Consider the following 20,415-nt stretch of genomic DNA (forward strand, 5'->3'; position numbering starts at 1 on the left):
CACATGGGAGGGGCAATTTACACACACACACACACACACACACACACACACACACACACACACACACACACACACACACACACACACACACACTTGACATTAACTTTAACATTGGACAATAAATATAATCTTAGCATTAGAGTCATTTCAGACGTGAGACATGTTTCAATCGTTTTCTAATATTCAATAACACTTTTTAAACCTTTATTGCGACAAATCTGACAATTATCATTTACGCATGGCGGACAGTGGATATGAATTACGCGTAAAAGCTGCATTTATTCTATACTATTTTAGCATTCCATTTGATATTTTATTGGCACATATTAAATGTATGCCTATGCCCAAGGTTCAGAGTTGTCAGACTGCTGCTCGGCTTGCTCGCAACAAGACATGATCAGGGGAGATAGACACGTGCAGTGGAATGTGAAAGGGTTGCAGCACCATCTCCTGGTTATTTGTAAAGTTTACAGTCACAGTAGTGTTCCTTGGGGTCGTCTTGTACCAGGGGGCTCAATTCAATCAAACCCCCATTACAGTAGAATGGTCGATTTTCTCTCTCCATGATCAAAGCACATGGGTTTGGGTAGAAAGGATACTATAAACCCGAGAGTTCACAAAAAAAAAGAAGTTTTTTTGGGCTCCGTTAGTAGCTTTAGGATTAGAGTTAGATGACAAGGCACAAACCAGGGCAACTCCGCCACTTTTCAACCTCATATTCATTATCTCCAGCGACAAGCCAGGGCCTATGTGGAAACACCATGTTTCTTTGATCTGTGGTTAAAAAGATAAAGAAAAATGGTGATTTTCAAAACCTGCAATGAGTTTCTAGCCAGAAGGAAGGTATTTTGTTGCTCCCCATATCACCACGAATCTCCTAGTGTTGGAAAATCACCGTTTTTAAACGTTTGATGACGTCATCGGTATAACTTTTTAATGTTATATATGTTTTCTACAAAACGTAGAAATGCGTCGTTTCACATATGTAGAAAGTGGTTTGGTGCTGGAGATAAGGAATATGAGGTTGAAAAGTGTCGGAATTGCCCTTTAAACTATGAAGTTTAATAAACAAAGGTCAGTTTTGGCCAAAAAATCTAAATGGATATCAGAAATACAATGGTGACAGACACGTGACAAAAACATTTTGCAGACTTTCCACCCCAGAATCACCCAGGTCAATAAAATGGTCAATCACTGTTTGATTAATTTGGCCATTATTTGTTATAAACCTTGAAGACCATTTTACGTTATCCAAGTAAACTTTGTACAACAATAATAACAATACTGTGTTATTACATCCTACTCTATGTTTATAAACACATCACAAAACCTGAAGCGGAATTGTGTTCTGCTGCACAACTCTTATTGTCTACTCATTGCCAACTCAGCGGAATGATGCAGAACCACCAACTACAAACACGACGACCAAACCCTACATAACCCAGAATGCATACTGCAGCGCGTACGTCATTGCGTAATGTTTAGGGTAAATTATTTCTGTAGGTATGGGGGTGTGAAAGAACTGTTATTCTTACTGGCACCAGTAGGCATGGGGCTACAGTCTGTCCAGTGAAGACAGTAGCGTCTCAACACAACGAAGACAGCTAATTGCATTATCAAATTGAAAATATTGCTAATAGGCGCCCGGCTGATAGAACGGCGCGCATGCAGCTTTCATGAAGGAGGATGGAGATAGAGGAAAGGACGAATGGGTTCGATTACCCAGAGAGAAACAATGCGAAGTCCGTCAACGGTACGTGCCGTCGGTGCTATCCTTGTTCCCATTTTATTGGGAATGAATAGTGTTTGTAAACATCAGCATGACATTTGACTACAGTAGTATAGACCTCCTAGTCTAAAGGCTACATTTGATGAAGTTTTTTTAATCAGGTTTTATGCACGCGAATCTATTCATGTGGAAAAAACATTTAGTCATTGGGAAAAACACAAACATGCATATCCATTTCCTTACATTCTTGATATATTGTTATACAATTATTGTAACATAGTTAATAATGCTGTTTATAGCCTACTTAATATTTTACTTATTCTAAGTGGGGTTTGATAAGGTGAAAAAATACAGTAGCCTACCCTGTGCATGGGCTGTCAATTGCCTTTCAAAATGTGTCTTACCTATGGGAATTATCTGATCATGTGTGCTCCCTGCCAACTTTATTTTGTTTGTCAGTCTTGATTCTTGCATATTTCACACTGTGATTGGTTTGAGTGTCGTTTGCTGAGAACCAAGGTAGGAATGTTTTTATTTGGACGTGAGAAGTCAGTGGTATTTTGGAGATCGTAAAAGGTGAACTTTTGAACTTGGAGAACGCCCTTAAGCTATTAGATTTAGTCACAAAATCCTATGTTGGCCACCACAAAACATGGAAATTTAAATGTTTTGTGGTGGCGGCAGCAAGATCGAGAGAAAGAGAGCAAAAGCATTGCGTTTTAACTATTAAATGAATCCAATTGATTGGAATGAATACTTGACAAAATGTCTTAGATCTGTTATTAGACCACTTCTCAGAAGAGCGATAGACAGGCTATGCGGCATTGTTTTAAATCTAAAAAATATATTTATTTCGAGGCTATTAAAGAGTAGCTCTAGACCTATATTGTTTGATACATTTTGGTGAGAAAATTGCATCCATAATTGCACCACGTGTGACTGTCGTACATGTTGGGGACACAATTCCCTCTTCCTTATAAAGCTATACATCATACATTTGGTTATATTTAGTTTAATAATGATTTCTCTCATGCACATTTATTTGACAAATTACAAACATCGACGCGTTATTTCAGGGGAGGGACATTACTGTCTCATCCATGCACCAGGGCCATGTATCGTGCCCCCGTGTGGGTGTGAAGATTTATTGTCATTTCAAGGATTAAAATTCCTTACCATTGACGAGGAATAGTAATTGAAAATGACTGATCGAAGTTAAAGTTTATATCACAGTGGACCGTCAGCTAATATATTAATCATATTTTGGCAAGTATAAGGCCACTGTGCATTAATTAATGGTTTAACCTAATGCATGTTAAACCGAATACTTGAGATTTAATCAGTGACATTTCTATAAGATTTGGATCTTTTTTTTGTTTGCAAACATTTCAATGACAAATGTAGAGACTCACCAAATAGCCTACAATAAGGGAATAAAAGCTAATTTAAGGCGGGTGCAGTGGCAATTTGATTTACATACATTTACAAATGTTAAATTTAAGGATTTAACTTTATTATAAGATAAGTTATATTACGTTATTAGAACTTGTGCTTATAAACTGATCATAAACATTATTACATAGTTTGAAGTAAAATAAAGTAGCTCATTTAAATAAAATTAAGAAAATACAAGTTTAATGCATGTTATTCGTGTTAATTTGATTAGACCTAGCCCTTCACCTTATAATAAATACACTAGTAATATAAATACATCTACATTTTTACAAGTGATTTACAAATCGTTTTCTGATGGTTAATTCACTTTTTAATTATGCAAATGTCAAACACACTTCTAAATAAGTATATCATATACTTTGAAAAGGGAAATATAAAAAAGGTGTCCAAAAATACATAGATTTTCCTGACATGTTCCTGTAGAATAGTTTGTCCCCCCCAAATAGTTACTAAGATTTTTGGTTTCCTCATCAGAGTATTTGAAATTACCCTAAAGGAATCTCACATTTTATGTAATTTTACATTAAAGACATGCATGTGTGTGTTTAGAGAAAGTACATGTTATATTCCATGAACATTTTCCTCTCAAATGAAAACAGAGAAAATTAAAACTTTTGAGATACTATTCAATTGCATACATTTCCCATGATTATAATTACTATAAATACTCAATTTTCGTTTTTTTCCCCAAGATTGTTTTGAAGATCTAATTTTGTAATTCCCTCTAATTTTTTTATTGACAATTTCACACTATCACAATATTAGCCTACTTACTATCCAGTATAGAGCTACAGTGCTTTCAGAAAGTTATTCACACCCCTTGACTTTTACCACATTTTGTTGTGTTACAGCCTGAATTTGTCACTGGCCTATACACAATATCCCATAAGGTCAAAGTGTAATTATGTTTTTCGAAATTTTTACAAATTCATTAAAACTGAAAAGCTGAAATGTCTTGAGTAAAGTCTTCAACCCCTTTGTTATGGCAAGCCTTAATAAGTGCAGGAGTAAAAATGTGCTTAAAAAGTTGCATGGACTCACTCTGTGTGCAATAATAGTGTTTAACATGATTTTAGAATGACTACCTCATCTCGGTACCCCACACATACAATTTTATGTAAGGTCCCTCATTCTATCAGTGAATTTCAAACACAGATTCAACCACAAAGAACAGGGATGTTTTCCAATGCCTCGCAAAGAAAGGCACTTATAGGAAGGAAACCGCTCAGGGATTTCACCATGAGGCCAATGGTCACTTTAAAACCGGTACAGAGTTTAATGGCTGTGATAGGAGAAAACTGAGGATGGATCAACAATATTGTAGTTACTCCACAATACTAACCTAATTGACAAAGTGAAAAGACAGAAGCCTGTACAGAATACAAATGTTCCAAAACATGCATCCTGTTTGCAACAAGGCACTAAAGTAATACTGCAAAAAAATGTGACAAAGCAATTCACTTTTTATCCTGAATACAAAGAGTTATGTTTGGGGCAAATCCAATACAACACATGACTGAGAACCACGCTCCATATTTTCAAGCTTAGTGGAGCTGCATCATGTTATGGATATGCTTGTTTTTCAGGATAAAAAGAAACGGAATGGAGCTAAGCACAGGCATAATTCTATAGTAAAACCTGGCTCAGTCTGCTTTCCACCAGACACTAGGAGATTAATTCACTTTTCAGCAGGACAATAACCTAAAACAGAAGGCCAAATCTACACTGGAATTGCTTACTAAGAAGACAAGGAATGTTCCAGAGTGGCCGTGTTACAGTTTTTACTTAAATCTACTTGAAAATCTATGGTAAGACCTGAAAATGGTTGTCTATCGATGATCAACAACCAATTTGACAGAGCTTGAATCATTTTGAAAAGAATAATGGGCAAATGTTGCACAATCTAGATGTTGAAAGCACTTAGAGACTTACTCAGAAAGACTCACAGCTGTAATCGCTGCCAAAGGTGCTTCTACAAAGTATTGACTCAGGGGTGAGAATACTTATTTGAGTTAGATATTTCTGTATTTAATTTTCCAGAAAATAGCAACTTTTTCCAAAAACATGTTTTCAGTTTGTCATTATGGGGTATTGTGTGAATCGATTTTTTTTTTTTTTATCCATTTAGAATTCAGGCTGTAACAAAACAAAATGTGGAATAAGTCAAGTGGTATGAATACTTCCCGAAGGCACTGTATGTCAGGTCCGCACTGTGCTGGCTATGCTGCACCTTTTAATTGTATTGTATATCCTTCTGGTCAAGAACCCTGTTGCACAACATGCTATACTACAGTACTACCAGTCACCACTGACATGAAGTGAAGAATGTGAAAATATACTAATTTACTGCTTATCTAACAGCTTGGCTTATCTCTAAATTCATTCCATGAGAAACTCAATTTCCATTGATCTGTATTGACCAAGTGTCAGGGCTTCTACTTTTGCCTCTAATCAATGGAACAGGTCTATTTTAATGTAATTGTCTTCACATTAAGTTAAATAGGAAAATATGTTTGTGTGGATGTGTTGTGGTTTAGCCTTAGGGTGGTGAGAGAGCCTGGTAGCTTTTTTCCGATGCAGTGAAAGAGAGTGCTTTGTCAGCCCTCCACTGTGGTAGAGGCCGGGGGTGGTGGGCAAGGGACCATGCGGCTTTCTTTTCTCTGGGGGTCAAGCTGTGTTGTGGGTGGAGATGGAGGAAGGGCAGGATACGACCCCTGTGGTGTTGCTGAATGATGATTAAAGAGTACAGTAGAGGAGGTGGGGTAGCAGAGAGGGGGAGAGGGGCACAGCAGGCAGATGTGATCCATCAGTCCTTTTTACCAGAGATTTTTAACTCGACTCCAATATCTTAACTTCATCTACAATCTCCCAATCTATGTCAACACCACCATCACAAGATACAAGACGCTGAAACTCCCTCTCCCTTTTAGTTTATTTCATTAAACAATATATTTAGCTATGAGTCAATATCAAGAAGTGATCGATTAAGAAATGACTCAGATTAAGACTAATTAGAGTTAGTCTTTACAGAGATCTGAAATGTTTAGGGCATATTTAGGGCAGAATGATAGTAAAGGAATGACAGAGTGTGTTACGTTGTTTGGTATAATGGAATAAAACAAAAGGATAGAAGTAATTAGAGAAACAGATCTTTATGAAAATAATGTGCATAATGGGCATTTGCTCTAAGGGAGATCAACAACGTCAGTGCTTTATTACACTGTTAAATGAGATTCATGTGATATACTATGTAGAAGATTATTTTAGAAGACACAATACACATTTAAAGTATATTTGTGCATAAATGTGAGCAATTTACCTTCTGAAATGAACAAACACCACCATAAATATTTTATATCTGAGATTTTACTGATATTTTACAAATATCTAGAAATATATTTTTGGCTTCAGTATTATACAATACTGATCATGATATGAGCATCACAATCTGTTGATTCTTCATTGTCTTTAAAGAGGATGCTTTGGCAGGAGATAGCCAAACAATGACAGTGACCCAATGATGCCCATGTACCGCCTCAGCAGAGCTGTTAGGAAGGACACAATGTAATGCTGCTCTCTTGGGTGCTCCTCCTGGCCCTGTGCAGTGACACTAGTGCCGTTACCAGGCAACACATTCCTCTGGTCATCCCTGTAATGATGCAGAGAGCAGAGAATAGGTCCACATGCATCAACCAGCAGCCCTCAGGTATCAACACCACACACTAGTCAATGCAATACACGTACCATACTGAAATCACAGGACACACCATAGTTTGAATATGTCAATCACAGGACACAATCAAGTATAATTTTGTGTGATGTGTATCTGTATTGCGGTTAACACACTGGAAAGCTAATTTATTTGCGCCTATGGGCAGGTACAGTACTTGAGTTTATGGAGATATTAAGAGATGAAGCAAGATGGCAAATTTGAGGAAAATGCTACTGAAGTTCTATCAATACATTGACTGTAGTACTCGCGCTGCTAAAACACTCGACCACTGGTACTCCATTTTCCGGAATGCCTAGAAGGCCCTCTCCTGCTCTCCCTTCTGCAAAAAAAGATAATGACTCCATTTTACTCATACCTTCCTATAGGCAGAAACTCAAACAGGAAGTACCCGTGCTAAGGTCTATTCAATGCTGGTCTGACCAATTGGAATCCTTGCTTCAAGATTGTTTTGATTACGCGGATTGGGATATGTTCCAGGTAGCCTCTGAGAATACCATCGACATATACACTGACACAGTGACTGAGTTCATCAGGAAGTGTATAGTGGATGTTGTTCCCACTTTGACTATTAAAACCTACCCAAATCAGAAACCGTGGATAGATGCCAGCATTTGCAAAACTGAAAATTTAACCATGGCAAGGTGACTGGGAATATGGTTGAATACTTACAGTATAGTTATTCCGGCAGGTAGCCTAGTGGTTAGACCGTTGGACTAGTAACCGAAAGGTTGCAAGATTGAATCCCCGAGCTGACAAGGTAAAAATCTGTTGTTCTGCCCCTGAACAAGGCAGTTAACCCACTGTTCCTAGGCCGTCATTGAATTTGTTCTTAACTGACTTGCCTAGTTAAATAAAGGTAAAATAAATAAATATATATATTAAAAATAATTCCCTCCGTAAGGAAATCAAAGAGGCAAAACGTCAGTACAGAGACAAAATAGAGTTGCAATTCAATGGCTCAGACACAAGACGTATGTGGCGGGGTCTACAGACAATCATGGATTACAAAGGAAAAACCAGCCACGTCGTGGACACTGACGTCTTGCTCCCGGACAAGCTAAACATCTCCTTCGCCCGCTTTGAGGATAACACAGTGCCACCGACGCGGCCCGCTCTCAAGGACTGTGGGATCTTGTTCTCCGTGGCCGACGTGAGTAAGACATTTAAACGTGTTAACCCTTGCAAGGCTGCCGGCCCAGCTGGCATCCCTGCCGCCTCCTTGCATGCGCAGACCAGCTGGCTGGAGTGTTTACGGACATATTTAATCTCTCCCTATCCCAGTCTGCTATCCCCACTTGCTTCAAGATGTCCACCATTATTCCTGTACCAATTATATGCATATCCTAGCTTCTGGGCCTGAGTAACAGGCAGTTTACTTTGGGCACGCTTTTCATCCGGATGTCAAAATACTGCCCCCTACCCCAGAGAGGTTTTAAGGATCATATCACCTCTACCTTACCTGACATCCTAGACCCACTTCAACTTGTATACCGTCCCAATAGATCCACAGACAATGCAATCGCCATCGCACTGCACACTGCCCTATCCCCTCTGGACAAGAGGAATGCTTATGTAAGAATGCTGTTCATTGAATATAGCTCAGCCTTCAACACCATAGTACCCTCCAAGCTCATCAGTAAACTCGGGGCCCTGGGTCTTAAACTCGCCCTGTGCAACTGGGTCCTGGACTTCCTGACGGGGCGGCACCAGGTGGTGAAGGTAGGAAACAACACCTCCACTTCGCTGATCCTCAACACAGGTGCCGCACAAGGTGTGTTCTCAGCCCTCTCCTGTACTCCCTGTTCACTCATGATTGTGTGACCACGCATGCCTCCAACTCAATCATCAAGTTTGCAGATGACACAGCAGTTGTAGGCCTGATTACCAACAATAGTGAAACAGCCTACAGGTAGGAGGTGAGGGCCCTGGCAGAGTGGTGCCAGGAAAATAACATTTCCCTCAATGTCAACAAAACAAAGGAGCTGATCGTGGACTTCAGGAAAGACCAGAGAGAGCACGCCCCTATCTACATCGATGGGACCGTAGTGGAGAAGATGAAAAGTTTCAAGTTCCTCTGCGTACACATCACCGTCGACCTGAAATGGTCCACCCACTCAGACAGTGTGGTGAAGAAGGCATAACAAGCTCTCTTCAATCTCAGGAGGCTGAAGAAATTCGGCTTGGCACCTAAGACCCTCACAAACCTTTACAAATTGTGAGCATCCTGTTGGGCTGTATCACCGCCTGGTACAGCAACTGCACTGCCTGCAACCTCCCAACGCATCACCGGGGGCACACTGCCTGCCCTCCAGGACACCTACAGCACCCGATGTCACAGGAAGGCCAAAAAGATCACCAAGGACAGAAACCACCTGAGCCACGGCCTGTTCACCCCACTAACATCCAGAAGGCAAGGCCAGTAGAGGTGCATCAAAGCTGGGACTGAGAGACTGAAAAACTGCTTCTTTCTCAAGGCCATCAGACTGTTAAATAGCCATCACTAGCCAGCTACCACCCGGTTACTCAACCCTGCACCTTAGAAGCTGCTGCCCTATATTCATAGACATGGAATCACTGGTAATTTTAATAATGGAACACTAGTCACTTCAACAATGTTCACATACTGCCTTACCCATTTTGATATGTATATACGGCATTCTATTCTTCTATATTTTAGTCAATGCCACTCCAACATTGTTCAGGGGCTCCCGAGTGGCGCAGCGGTCTAAGCACTGCATCTCAGTGCTAGAGGCGTCACTACAGACCCTGGTTCAATTCCAGGCTGTATCACAACTGGCCGTGATTGGGAGTCCCATAGGGCGGCGCATAAAAGGCCCAGAGTTGTTAGGGTTTGGCCGGGGTAGGCCTTCATTGTAAATAAGAATTTGTTCATAACTGACTTGCCTAGTTAAAAATATATATTTCTTAACTCCATTATTTTACTTTAGAGTTGTGTGTATTGTGAATTTTTAGATGTTACTGCACTGTTGGAGCTAGTAATACAAGCATTTTGCTACACCTTCAATAACATTTGCTAAATATGTGTATGTGACCAATCAAATTTGATTTGATTTGATCTTGAGGCAATAATGACCAAGTCTCTGGTGACCCCAAAACAACCCAGGAAAGTATTTACAACCTTCACTTGAGCCATGAGCTAGAGGAGAGCCACTGAGCCGGCCAGGAGGAATAACGAGGCAGGTTACTGGCAGGCGGACAGAGATGTTTTGTTCATTCATCCAGCTAGTAGCCCAACAGAAAACAAAGCAGAACCCTTAGGGGATGGACAGGGAACTAACAGCTGGTATTGAGATGCAGGGGGGCTGGTGTGTGTGTGTGTGTGTGGGGGGGGGGGTCATAAAGGTTTTTTGGGGAGGAGGCAGTACAGTAAGTACATCAAGGCAGTTGGTACAGTGACACCGCAGATGCGTGAGTCTAGGGCCAGGCTTTTGTCAGGGCTCTGTGATATTCAACACGTTGGCCAGCCAGGAGTCATAAACGTCTTCAATTTGAGTTTGAATTTGGGTGAAGGATGAGTTTACAGGGAGCTGTAAAACACTGAACTTGGTATGTAGAGTAGGGATGCCTTTCCTGTGGATCTCACAATCAGAGCCAGGGCAATGCTACAGGAGACAGAGTTGTTACTGGCAACAAAAGAGCAGCTTCCCCTGACTGATGCATTTATTCTCATTAGCCCCTCAAACTAAGTGCAATCAACAATAGAGTAGTGACGGATGTTTGATATAAATCTTTGTTGATAAAGATACACTACAGTTCAAAAGTTTGGGGTCACTTAGAGATGTCCTTGTTTTTGAAAGAAAAGCTATTCTTTGTCCATTAAAATAACATCAAATTGATCAGAAATACAGTGTAGACATTGTTAATGTTGTAAATGACTATTGCAGCTGGAAACGGCAGATTTTTAATGGAATATCTACATAGGTGTACATTATCAGCAACCATCACTCCTGTGTTCCAATGGCACGCTGTGTTAGCTAATCCATGTTTATCATTTGTTTCTCAAACTAGACACTCTAATGTACTTGTCCTTTTGCTCAGTTGTGCACCAGGGCCTCCCACTCCTCTTTCTATTCTGGTTAGAGCCAGTTTGCGCTGTGCTGTGAAGGGAGTAGTAAACAGCGTTGTATGAGATCTTCAGTTTCTTGGCAATTTCTCGCATGGAATAGCCTTCATTTCTCAGAACAAGAATAGACTGACGAGTTTCAGAAGAAAGTTCTTTGTTTCTGGCCATTTTGAGCCTGTAATCGAACCCACAAATGCTGATGCTCCAGATACTCAACTAGTCTAAACCCACAAATGCTGGGTTTAGACTAGTTGCTTGTTTAGACTAGTTGCCAGTTTAGTTGCTTCTTTAATCAGAACAACAGTTTTCAGCTGTGCTAACATAATTGAAAAAGGGTTTTCTAATGATCAATTAGCCTTTTAAAATGATAAAGTGATGGTTGCTGATAATGGGCCTCTGTACGCCTATGTAGATATTCCATAAATAATCTGCCGTTTCCAGCTACAATAGTCATTTACAACATTAACAATGTCTACACTGTATTTCTGATCAATTTGATGTTATTTTAATGGATTTTTTTATATTTTTAATTAAGGACATTTCTGAGTGACCCCAAACGTTTGAACGGTAGTGTATGTCTGGTCTCTCACTCATTCATTCGTTTGGAAAGAGATACATTCATCTGTTGCCTGAACCATCTGCACTGATTTAAGACAGCACAGTATATTACTGACTCGGACGCCACAGTCATTTCACAATCAACAGCAAAGACACACAGTCACATTCCCAATGACTGTTTTAGCAGGAATCTGTTAACAATCTGGACTTTCTAAACTTTCGTCCTCAGCTCTCCTCATCATTTCACAATCCCCACACACTATTCTACAGTACATGGTTGGCCAGTGGAGAAGCCTGGAGGACTCAGAGAGGCTCAAAAGAAAGATCAAGAAGATAACATGTTCTTTATAGTGTCACATGGTTGATCCCATAACTTTTATCTTAGTTGTTGGCACTCATCTAATAAGATGGTTATTATCAGATGCCTCTGAGCCATCAGTGTGTGTGTGTGTGTGTGTGTGTGTGTGTGTGTGTGTGTGTGTGTGTGTGTGTGTGTGTGTGTGTGTGTGTGTGTGTGTGTGTGTGTGTGTGTGTGTGTACTTCGCTATCCAGCCCAGCGCGTGGTAGTAAAACTCTAACCCCTGTTATGATGAAAGGGAAGTTGATCCTTTGAGCGTGTCGGTCGACCAGCACTGAATGCCCCCCCCCCCCCCCCCCCCCCCGCCCAAGATCTTCTGTGGCCCTGGCCAGGGCTTGACCTGAGAGCTGAGCTGAAGGGGCTGGCAGGATTATGGCAGATAAAGACATACACTCAGCACTTTCAACTAAATCACCTTCTCTAACAACATACATGGCTAAAGGACAGAACAATGCATGTTGAAATGAGCTTGCACCGCTTTTGGGGGGACATTTTTATTCCAGTAATATAGTTTTTAGAATCTCATATCCACTGAAGACTGCATTTCACGGTAATGGGTTGTGTAACTTCTAATTTGTCTCTTAGCCCCAATTTCTGTCTCCTACTTTAATAAAAATACATGCCATTTAGCAGACGCTTTTATCCAAAGTGACTTACAGTCATGTGTGCATACATTTCACATATGGGTGGTTCCAGGAATCAAACACACTACCCTGGCGTTACTAGCACCTTGCTCTAACAACAGAGCTACAAAGGTTACTGAACTTTAGGATCCATCTTAGACTGAGAGCTTGACTTAGTGGAGGATGCTGCTCTGAACTTGAGTCCCTGTTGGAGAGAGTGAGCCGTCCATCCAAGAGTGGGGCAGTATACATTGTTAGCCCTGAGGGAGCAGAGGGGAGGACAGAGTAGACATTGTGCTGTGTGGTGTTACATACAGGGGTCAGAGGTCAGGTGTAGAGGTCATAGGGATGACCGCAGCGCAGCCTGTGGATCTAACACTGGAGTTCCTCCACAATCTGTCACATATATCCACTGTGTTCTGGTGAATGGTCTTAGCCTCTTTGTCGTGTTGGAGATGAAGGTGAGGGTGCTAATCTGGCTCTATGCCAAGTCCACAGTGAAGGGTTGTGTTGTGACTCCCTGAGGAGAAGGCAGAAATAAGTCTTATGAGTGGGCACAGTAATTTGGGGATCCGTTGCAGTCTCAGACTAAGTGTTGGGTAGCACTCCTCGTAGATTTTGTAAGCACTATAGTCATGTAACAGCCCCAGTCAAGTAACATTGGTAACAACGACCCACTTCAGCCAAATTACCCTCTGTGACACACCCCAATTTAGGAAGCACTGACCCTCTTAATTTAATGTCATGTAATACAGACTGAGACTACTAATATCAGGTAACAGTGTATCACGCTCCCCTATACAGCTACCCCATCTGCTTCTTCAAGGCTTTCTACAGCAGGGAGCTGAGGGCAAACTGAAACTCTCCTTAAAGACATGCTTCACTGTCTCTAGGAACAGGATGAATTGAACACTGCATACAGGCTATTGGTCTGTGACCACACATAGCAGGTGATTCATTTGCACGTGTAATGTAGTGGAAACAAAGATCTATCTGTGGCTGCTTCCTCCATTCAATATCCTGCCGCTGTGGGCCGACAGATATCACACATATCAAACATTCAGCTTGAGGAAGGTCATTTGTTAGAAACTCAAAACATTTTACTGTACACAGGGAAATATTTATTCTCCATCCCTTTCTGACATTCCAAGTTGGCCATGTAACTAAAGCACACAACTATTTGTAAGAAACGTATTTGATAGGAATGAAATTAGGTTAAATTGGGCGGAGCTAGCATGTTGGAGTGAACGGCGGTGTGTGAGAGGCTCCTGCAACTTTTTTGTGAAATAATCTAACTTAACCTACTTTATGATACTTTTTACAACAAACGTTTCTTTCTAATACAACGTTGTAACTTTCTGTGTAAAAATGACGAGTAATAAGCGACCAAAGGACAATAAATCCACATCGGAGGCCTACTCCACACCAAACAACGAGACAGACATGGCGGAAGGAACAGGCAACAACGTGACACTTACAGAACTTACCCGGGCTTTGGGAGAACTGCGTGTTGCTTTAGCTGAGGATCTTAAGGCTACTATTGCTGAACTGGACACCAAAATCGAGAGCACCATTCGAATGGTCGCTTCGCAGGGCCAGAGTATTGTGGACCTTGAGAAAGCTTCTGAATTCAACGCTGGTAGGATCGACGAGTTAGAGAAGCTATGCTCGTCACTGCAGGATAGGGTGCAGAGGCTTTCTGTGAAAGTGGTCGACCTGGAGGGCCGTTCCAGACGTAATAACCTTTGCGTTGTTGGTCTGGCAGAGGGGGTAGAGGCAGGCTCTCGCCCCACCGACTTCTTCGCCAAGCTATTGAAGGATGCAATGGGATCGGATGTTTTGGCTTCGGATCCCCAGCTGGACCGTGCACATCGCGCCCTTGTCCCAGTGCCTGGACCGGGCCAACGTCCTCGCCCAGTAATCATCTGTTGTCACAGTTTCAAGACCAAGGATCTTATCCTGCGCGAGGCCCGAATGAGATACATAAAGGGCACCCCTTCCGTGTCTATGATGATTATGTGCCCGATGTGGCAAAGCACCGCGGCGGCTACAGAGATGTCATGACCAAACTCTACAAAATCCATCTTTGTCCAGCCTTGCTCTTCCCTGCAAGACTAAGAATTACCCCGCCTTCCGGTGAGAAGATTTGGCTCTCCTCGGTTTTGGACGCAGAGAAGTTTATCCGGGAACATACGCCAATCCCCCATACAGGTTAGAGTGCCTTGTCATTGTGTGTTAGGGTCTGCTCATGGACTCAAATCCATACTATACCATAACGGGTGAAACCGTATTGAACGGTCTCAACAAGGGCTACTGAACATGTAAGATGCTGTGGAGGGCGGTCAGAGCTCTCAGTTAAAGTCACTTTCACTCTGGCTGTGTTCAGAGCGATGCCTATTTAGGATGCCTTCCAGGTTTGATCATTGACACTTTCGGATGAATATACTTATGTTCCCCCATTTTTTTTTTGTTTCGTTATTTATTTTTAAATTCTTACATTTATTGTTATTACAATACCATTTATTTATTGCTTGCAGGGGACTGGGGGTGATGGTTGGGAAGGGGCAGACACAGACACCTGGATAGCAAGTTGATGTTTTGTGCCGTTCTGCCTTTGTTTTAGCCGAGGGCCTCTCTCCCGATTAGATCCCCACCAGCCCTCTGTAGTGCTTGTGTCTGTGTAGGTGTGCGTACATATAATTATTATTTGTACTTTATAATTATTTTCTCTTAGCATTTTACTATTATGTATGTGTATATTTTATATTAGTGTAGATTATTATTCTGGGGTATGAATGTTTGTGTATGTAGATGTAGGTATGTATGTGTATATATGCATATGTATGTGTGTGTGTATATATATTTTTTAAATATATACTTTTATATGTATTTTTTGGGTGTGTGTGTGTATATATATATAAAATCTTTTTATTTATTTATTTTCTGACTGGGGGTTACGTTTAATTTAGAACAATTCTTGTTTCCGATCTCCTAACCCACAATATGTAAATGTACTGCTGTCTATGTCGGTTGCTGATGGTTCATGTTTAGACCGGCAGTGCTTAGCAATATAATCTTGTGATGCTATATCTTGCTTATCTCAGGGATTGACCCAAGATGACGCTTAAGTTGCAACTTATTCTGTTTAGGTTTATTAGATGCTAATTGAACACTTTATTCGCAGGAGCCTTCTCAGTTCATATGTTAGTAGAAGTTCTAGGATAGTGAGAGGTGAACGTATAGTTGGGATTTTATTTTTGTTTTACCTCTTGTTCGAGGTCGCGCCGTGCTTTTTTGGCATCGGCCAGACAATGTGTTTATTATTTTTATTTTTCAATTTTTTTCTCTCCTATTTGTGTATGCCTGTTAAAGGTGGGTTGATCGGGGGGGGTAAATAGTGGGGAAAGTAGGGGAACAGGGTGGGAAGTAAAGGTGCTTGCAGGGGGGGAGGGGCTGGTTGGATACTGCTCGGGTGTAGGTGCTACATATGCTGATCGTGATGGTTTGGTGCGCTTTCTTACCTTTTTATTGAGTTACATGTTATGCAGGCCACCATAGGAACTACAAATGAGAGGGGGGTGGGGCTCACATTCACTTCCTGGAATGTCAAGGGTTTAAACGAACCAATTAAGAGAGGCAAGGTCCTAGCCCACTTGAAAGCACTCTCGTCTGATATTATATTTTTGCAAGAAATCCATCTGAAAAATAATTCTCATAGCAGACTTAAATGTAGGTGGGTTTGGCAAGTGTATCACTCTAACTTCTCTGCCAGAATGAGAGGCACAGCGATTCTGGTACCGAAAGGAATTCCCTTTCTACATAAAACCACTATTGTGGATAAAGAGGGTCGTTATGTGATCGTAATAGGAGAGATCCACTCTACTTCTGTAACTCTACTAAATATCTATGGGCCAAACATTGATAAACCCTCTTTTTTATCAAAAGAGTCCTTGCCCTGATTCCAGATATCTCCCATACTAACCTGGTCATTGGAGGGGACCTTAACTGTGTGCTAGACCAATATTTGGACAGATCCTCTACCCGGCGAACCCCCACCTCCTATTCAAGTGAATTCTTGAATACCTACATAAAGAATTCTAACTTATTTGATATATGGAGGATCACTAACCCTACGGGTAGGGAATACTCATTTTACTCTCATGTTCACAATGTTTATACTCGAATTGACTACTTTTTGGTTGATGCTAAACTACTCCCCTATACCTGTAATGTGAGGTATCATGATATTATAATCTCGGACCACAGTCCACTCACCTTCTCCCTGAGATTGGGTGACATCGTACCAAATGAGAGGGTCTGGAGGTTAAATCCTCAGCTCCTCACAGAACCAACATTCTGTGAACATCTTAAAGACCAAATTACATTTTTCTTTGATACCAACGACAACACAGAGACTTCCCCAGCATTATTGTGGGAAACACTGAAGGCTTATTTGAGAGGCTGTATCATCTCCTATCAGACTGCCAGGAGTAGGCAAAACAGGGGAAAATTGGTAGAACTGGAGGGACAAATTCACTTACTGGATAGGGAGAATGCTAGACATCCATCTATGGAGAAACATAAAAAAAATTACCTCTTTAAAATTTGAATATAATCAGATTATCTCAGCTAAAATTGCTAAATCTTTTCTCTATGCCAAGCAAAAATATTTTGAGTTTGGTGACAAACCACACAAATTACTCGCCAGACAACTTCAAAAAATTGTGAGTGACCGAATGATTCACAAAGTTAAGTCTGCATCTGGGCAATTACTCTCTTCCCCCAAAGACATCAATGATAGATTCCGTCAGTTTTATGAGACTCTATATACATCTAAAGCGGATCCTAACCCCTTAATTATGCAAAACTTTTTGGAGGACTGTAATCTTCCTGCCCTGAACCAGGAAGATTCTAACTTCCTGAATAAGGAAATATCTCTTGAAGAAATTCGAGAAACAATTCAATCTCTAAAGAGTGGCAAGACCCCGGGCCCAGATGGATACCCTGGTGAATTCTATAAAACATTCAGCAACATGCTCTCTCCCTACCCGCACAAAATGTTGGTTCAGGCCAAGGAGGATGGAGCTCTCCCATCTACTTTGGATGAAGCATTCATTACAGTTATACATAAGAAGGGTAAAGATCTGGAAGAGGTAGGGTCATGCAGACCAATATCCCTCCTTAATACAGACCAAAAGATTTTAGCAAAAACTCTGGCTACCAGGCTTAGCACTTTAATTGGCAAATTGGTCCATTCGGACCAGATCGGCTTTATCCCGAACAGAAACTCATTCTTCAATCTCAGGCGCCTCTTCAACATTATGTATTCTCAGAGGTTACCCAACATGGACCGTGCCGTTATATCTCTTGACGCCGAGAAGGCTTTTGACCAAGTTGAGTGGACCTATCTATTCAAAGTCCTACAGAAATGTAATATTGGAGATGGGTTCATAAATTGGATCCAGCTTTTATATAGGAACCCCTGTGCGAGAATACTCACTAACCAATCATTGTCGCCCCGATTTAACCTTTACAGAGGGACAAGGCAGGGTTGTGCGCTGTCACCTATGCTCTTTGCCCTAATCATTGAACCTCTCGCTCAGGCGATTAGATCTCATGCAGCAATACACGGCTATAATACTAAAGATACTCTAAATAAGATTACCCTATACGCAGATGACATTCTCCTCTATGTAACAGAACCCCAAGCTAGTATTCCAGCTATTCTTGATGTGATTAATTTGTTTGGTACCTTCTCGGGATACAGAATAAATTGGAACAAGAGTGAATTAATGCCCATACGGTTACAAAACACCTCCTGGCTAGAACATCTTCCACTTAGGTAAATTTTTCTGAAGATAACTTATCTAGGAATCGTAGTTACCAAACAATACTCCTTACTATTTAAAGAGAATTTCCCCTCTCTGATGCAAAAACTCAAGACAAACATACAATTTTGGAGAACTCTCCCAATTTGTCTGCTTCGAAGAATTAATGCCATTAAAATGGTCTTCCTCCCACAACTGCTCTACCTATACCAGAACATCCCAGTATTCATACCTAAATCCTTTCATAAACAACTGGACTCAATTATCAATCCTTTCATCTGGGATTATCTGGGACACAGGATAGGTAAAAAACACCTCTGCAAATCCAAAATGGAAGGAGGATTGTCTCTCCCAAATTTGATATTTTATTACTGGGCCGCTAACCTCCGCGCTGTTACATTTTTGCTGGATGACGCACGCCCGTCACCCAGCTGGCTTAGTATGGAGCGTGAGGAGTGTCATCCCTTCTCTATTGGTGCTGTGATTTTGTCGCCTGTCAATCTGGAGAGGTCACTTTATCGTAACAATCCTATTATACATAGCACAGTCCGAATCTGGAAGCAAATTAAAACTCACTTTGAGCTTAGACCAATGTCATTCATGCTCCCTGTTGCCAGGAACCCCTCCTTTGCCCCCTCTAACCTTGATAACACCTTTGAGCAATGGGGAGAGCTGGATAAGTACCATAGGGGATTTATATATAGAAGGGACCTTTGCTTCCTTTGAGTTACTGAGGGAAACTTATAATCTTTCCAGAAGTAACTTTTTCAGATACCTACAAATCAGAGACTATGTTAGAAAACACCTCCCAACATTTGGGAACGCTAAACCTTCCATGTTTGACGGATGCATAAAAACATCCCCCACCTCAGACAAACTGATATCTCGTTTATATGATGCTTTTCAATCTGTTAGCACACCTTCTACAGATGCCATTAAGGCAAAATGGGAGGAAGAACTAGGGACTGACATTTCGGTGTCAGACTGGGAAGATAGCTTGGAGTATATCCACACCTGCTCCATTAACTCCAGACATCGTCTCATACAATTCAAAGTATTACACAGATTACACTCTTCCGAAACCAAACTGCATAGGATATTTCCTGATACATCCCCTATGTGTGATAAATGTCAGGCTGCACAGGGTACACTACTTCACTGCTTTGCCCTATGCTCTAGCTTGTATGGTTATTGGTGTGGAATTTTTAGGATCCTCTCTGAAGTTCTGGAGACTTCAATTGACCCAGACCCGCTTCTGATAATCCTGGGAGTGTCTGATTCCCTAAACGGATTAACCAACCCTCAAAAACAACTCATCTCTTACAGTCTCATTTCGTCAAAAAAACTAATCTTGTTGTTTTGGAAAAGGAGGGAAGCGCCCACTACCAAATTATGGCTCAGCGAATTGGCAAACACTGTAAACTTAGAAAGAATTAGATATATACTGAACAATAAATTATCAACATTTGATCAAATCTGGCAGCCTTTCCTCTCTTACTTGGACCATTCGGCGCTGTAAATTTGTACTTTTTAATGCACTCTCAATTGTAATATTTTAATCCACCTTTGGGCAACATGTGCTGGCACCGCCACCCGAGCAGTCGGGAGGGGAATAAGGGGAAGGGATAAAGGGGGGGGGAAGAAGTGGGGGAGGGATAAAGGGGGGGAATAAGTGGGGGGTGACATCTACCCTCTTTCTTTCTACCTGTCCTTGTTCTGTATGTCTTGTTTTGTAATATTTATTCATTTTTAATGAATGAATGTAGGCTACATTTCCTAATAATATTGCAGCCCAATAGGTGGCAAAACATATTGCTAAATGGAGTGTGTGCATGGAGCCGTTAAATCAAATCAAATCAAAGTTTACCCGGGGTCTCCCGGGTGGCGCAGTGGTCTAGGGCACTGCATTGCAGTGCTAGTTGCGCCACCAGAGTCTCTGGGTTCGCGCCCAGGCTGCGCTGGGTTCGCGCCCAGGCTCTGTCGCAGCCGGCCGCAACCGGGAGGTCCGTGGGGCGACGCACAATTGGCATAGCGTCGTCCGGGTTAG

The 20,415-nt window shown here is 41.4% G+C and overlaps 1 protein-coding gene across 1 annotated transcript in view; it reads left to right on the plus strand.

Annotated features, from left to right (window-relative positions):
* The first annotated feature begins 1,485 nt into the window (after window positions 1–1,485).
* LOC129853422 (nuclear receptor subfamily 6 group A member 1-A-like) overlaps window positions 1,486–20,415 on the plus strand; it is a 129,636-nt gene continuing 110,706 nt past the window's right edge. Inside the window, exon 1 of the mRNA XM_055919446.1 lies at window positions 1,486–1,753. Within this exon, the coding sequence (XP_055775421.1) occupies window positions 1,687–1,753 (67 nt within the window). The 5' untranslated portion in view covers window positions 1,486–1,686. The remainder of the gene's footprint in view (window positions 1,754–20,415) is intronic.

Source organism: Salvelinus fontinalis, chromosome 4 (assembly GCF_029448725.1).
Source record: "Salvelinus fontinalis isolate EN_2023a chromosome 4, ASM2944872v1, whole genome shotgun sequence".
NCBI classification, from domain to species: Eukaryota; Metazoa; Chordata; class Actinopteri; order Salmoniformes; family Salmonidae; genus Salvelinus; species Salvelinus fontinalis.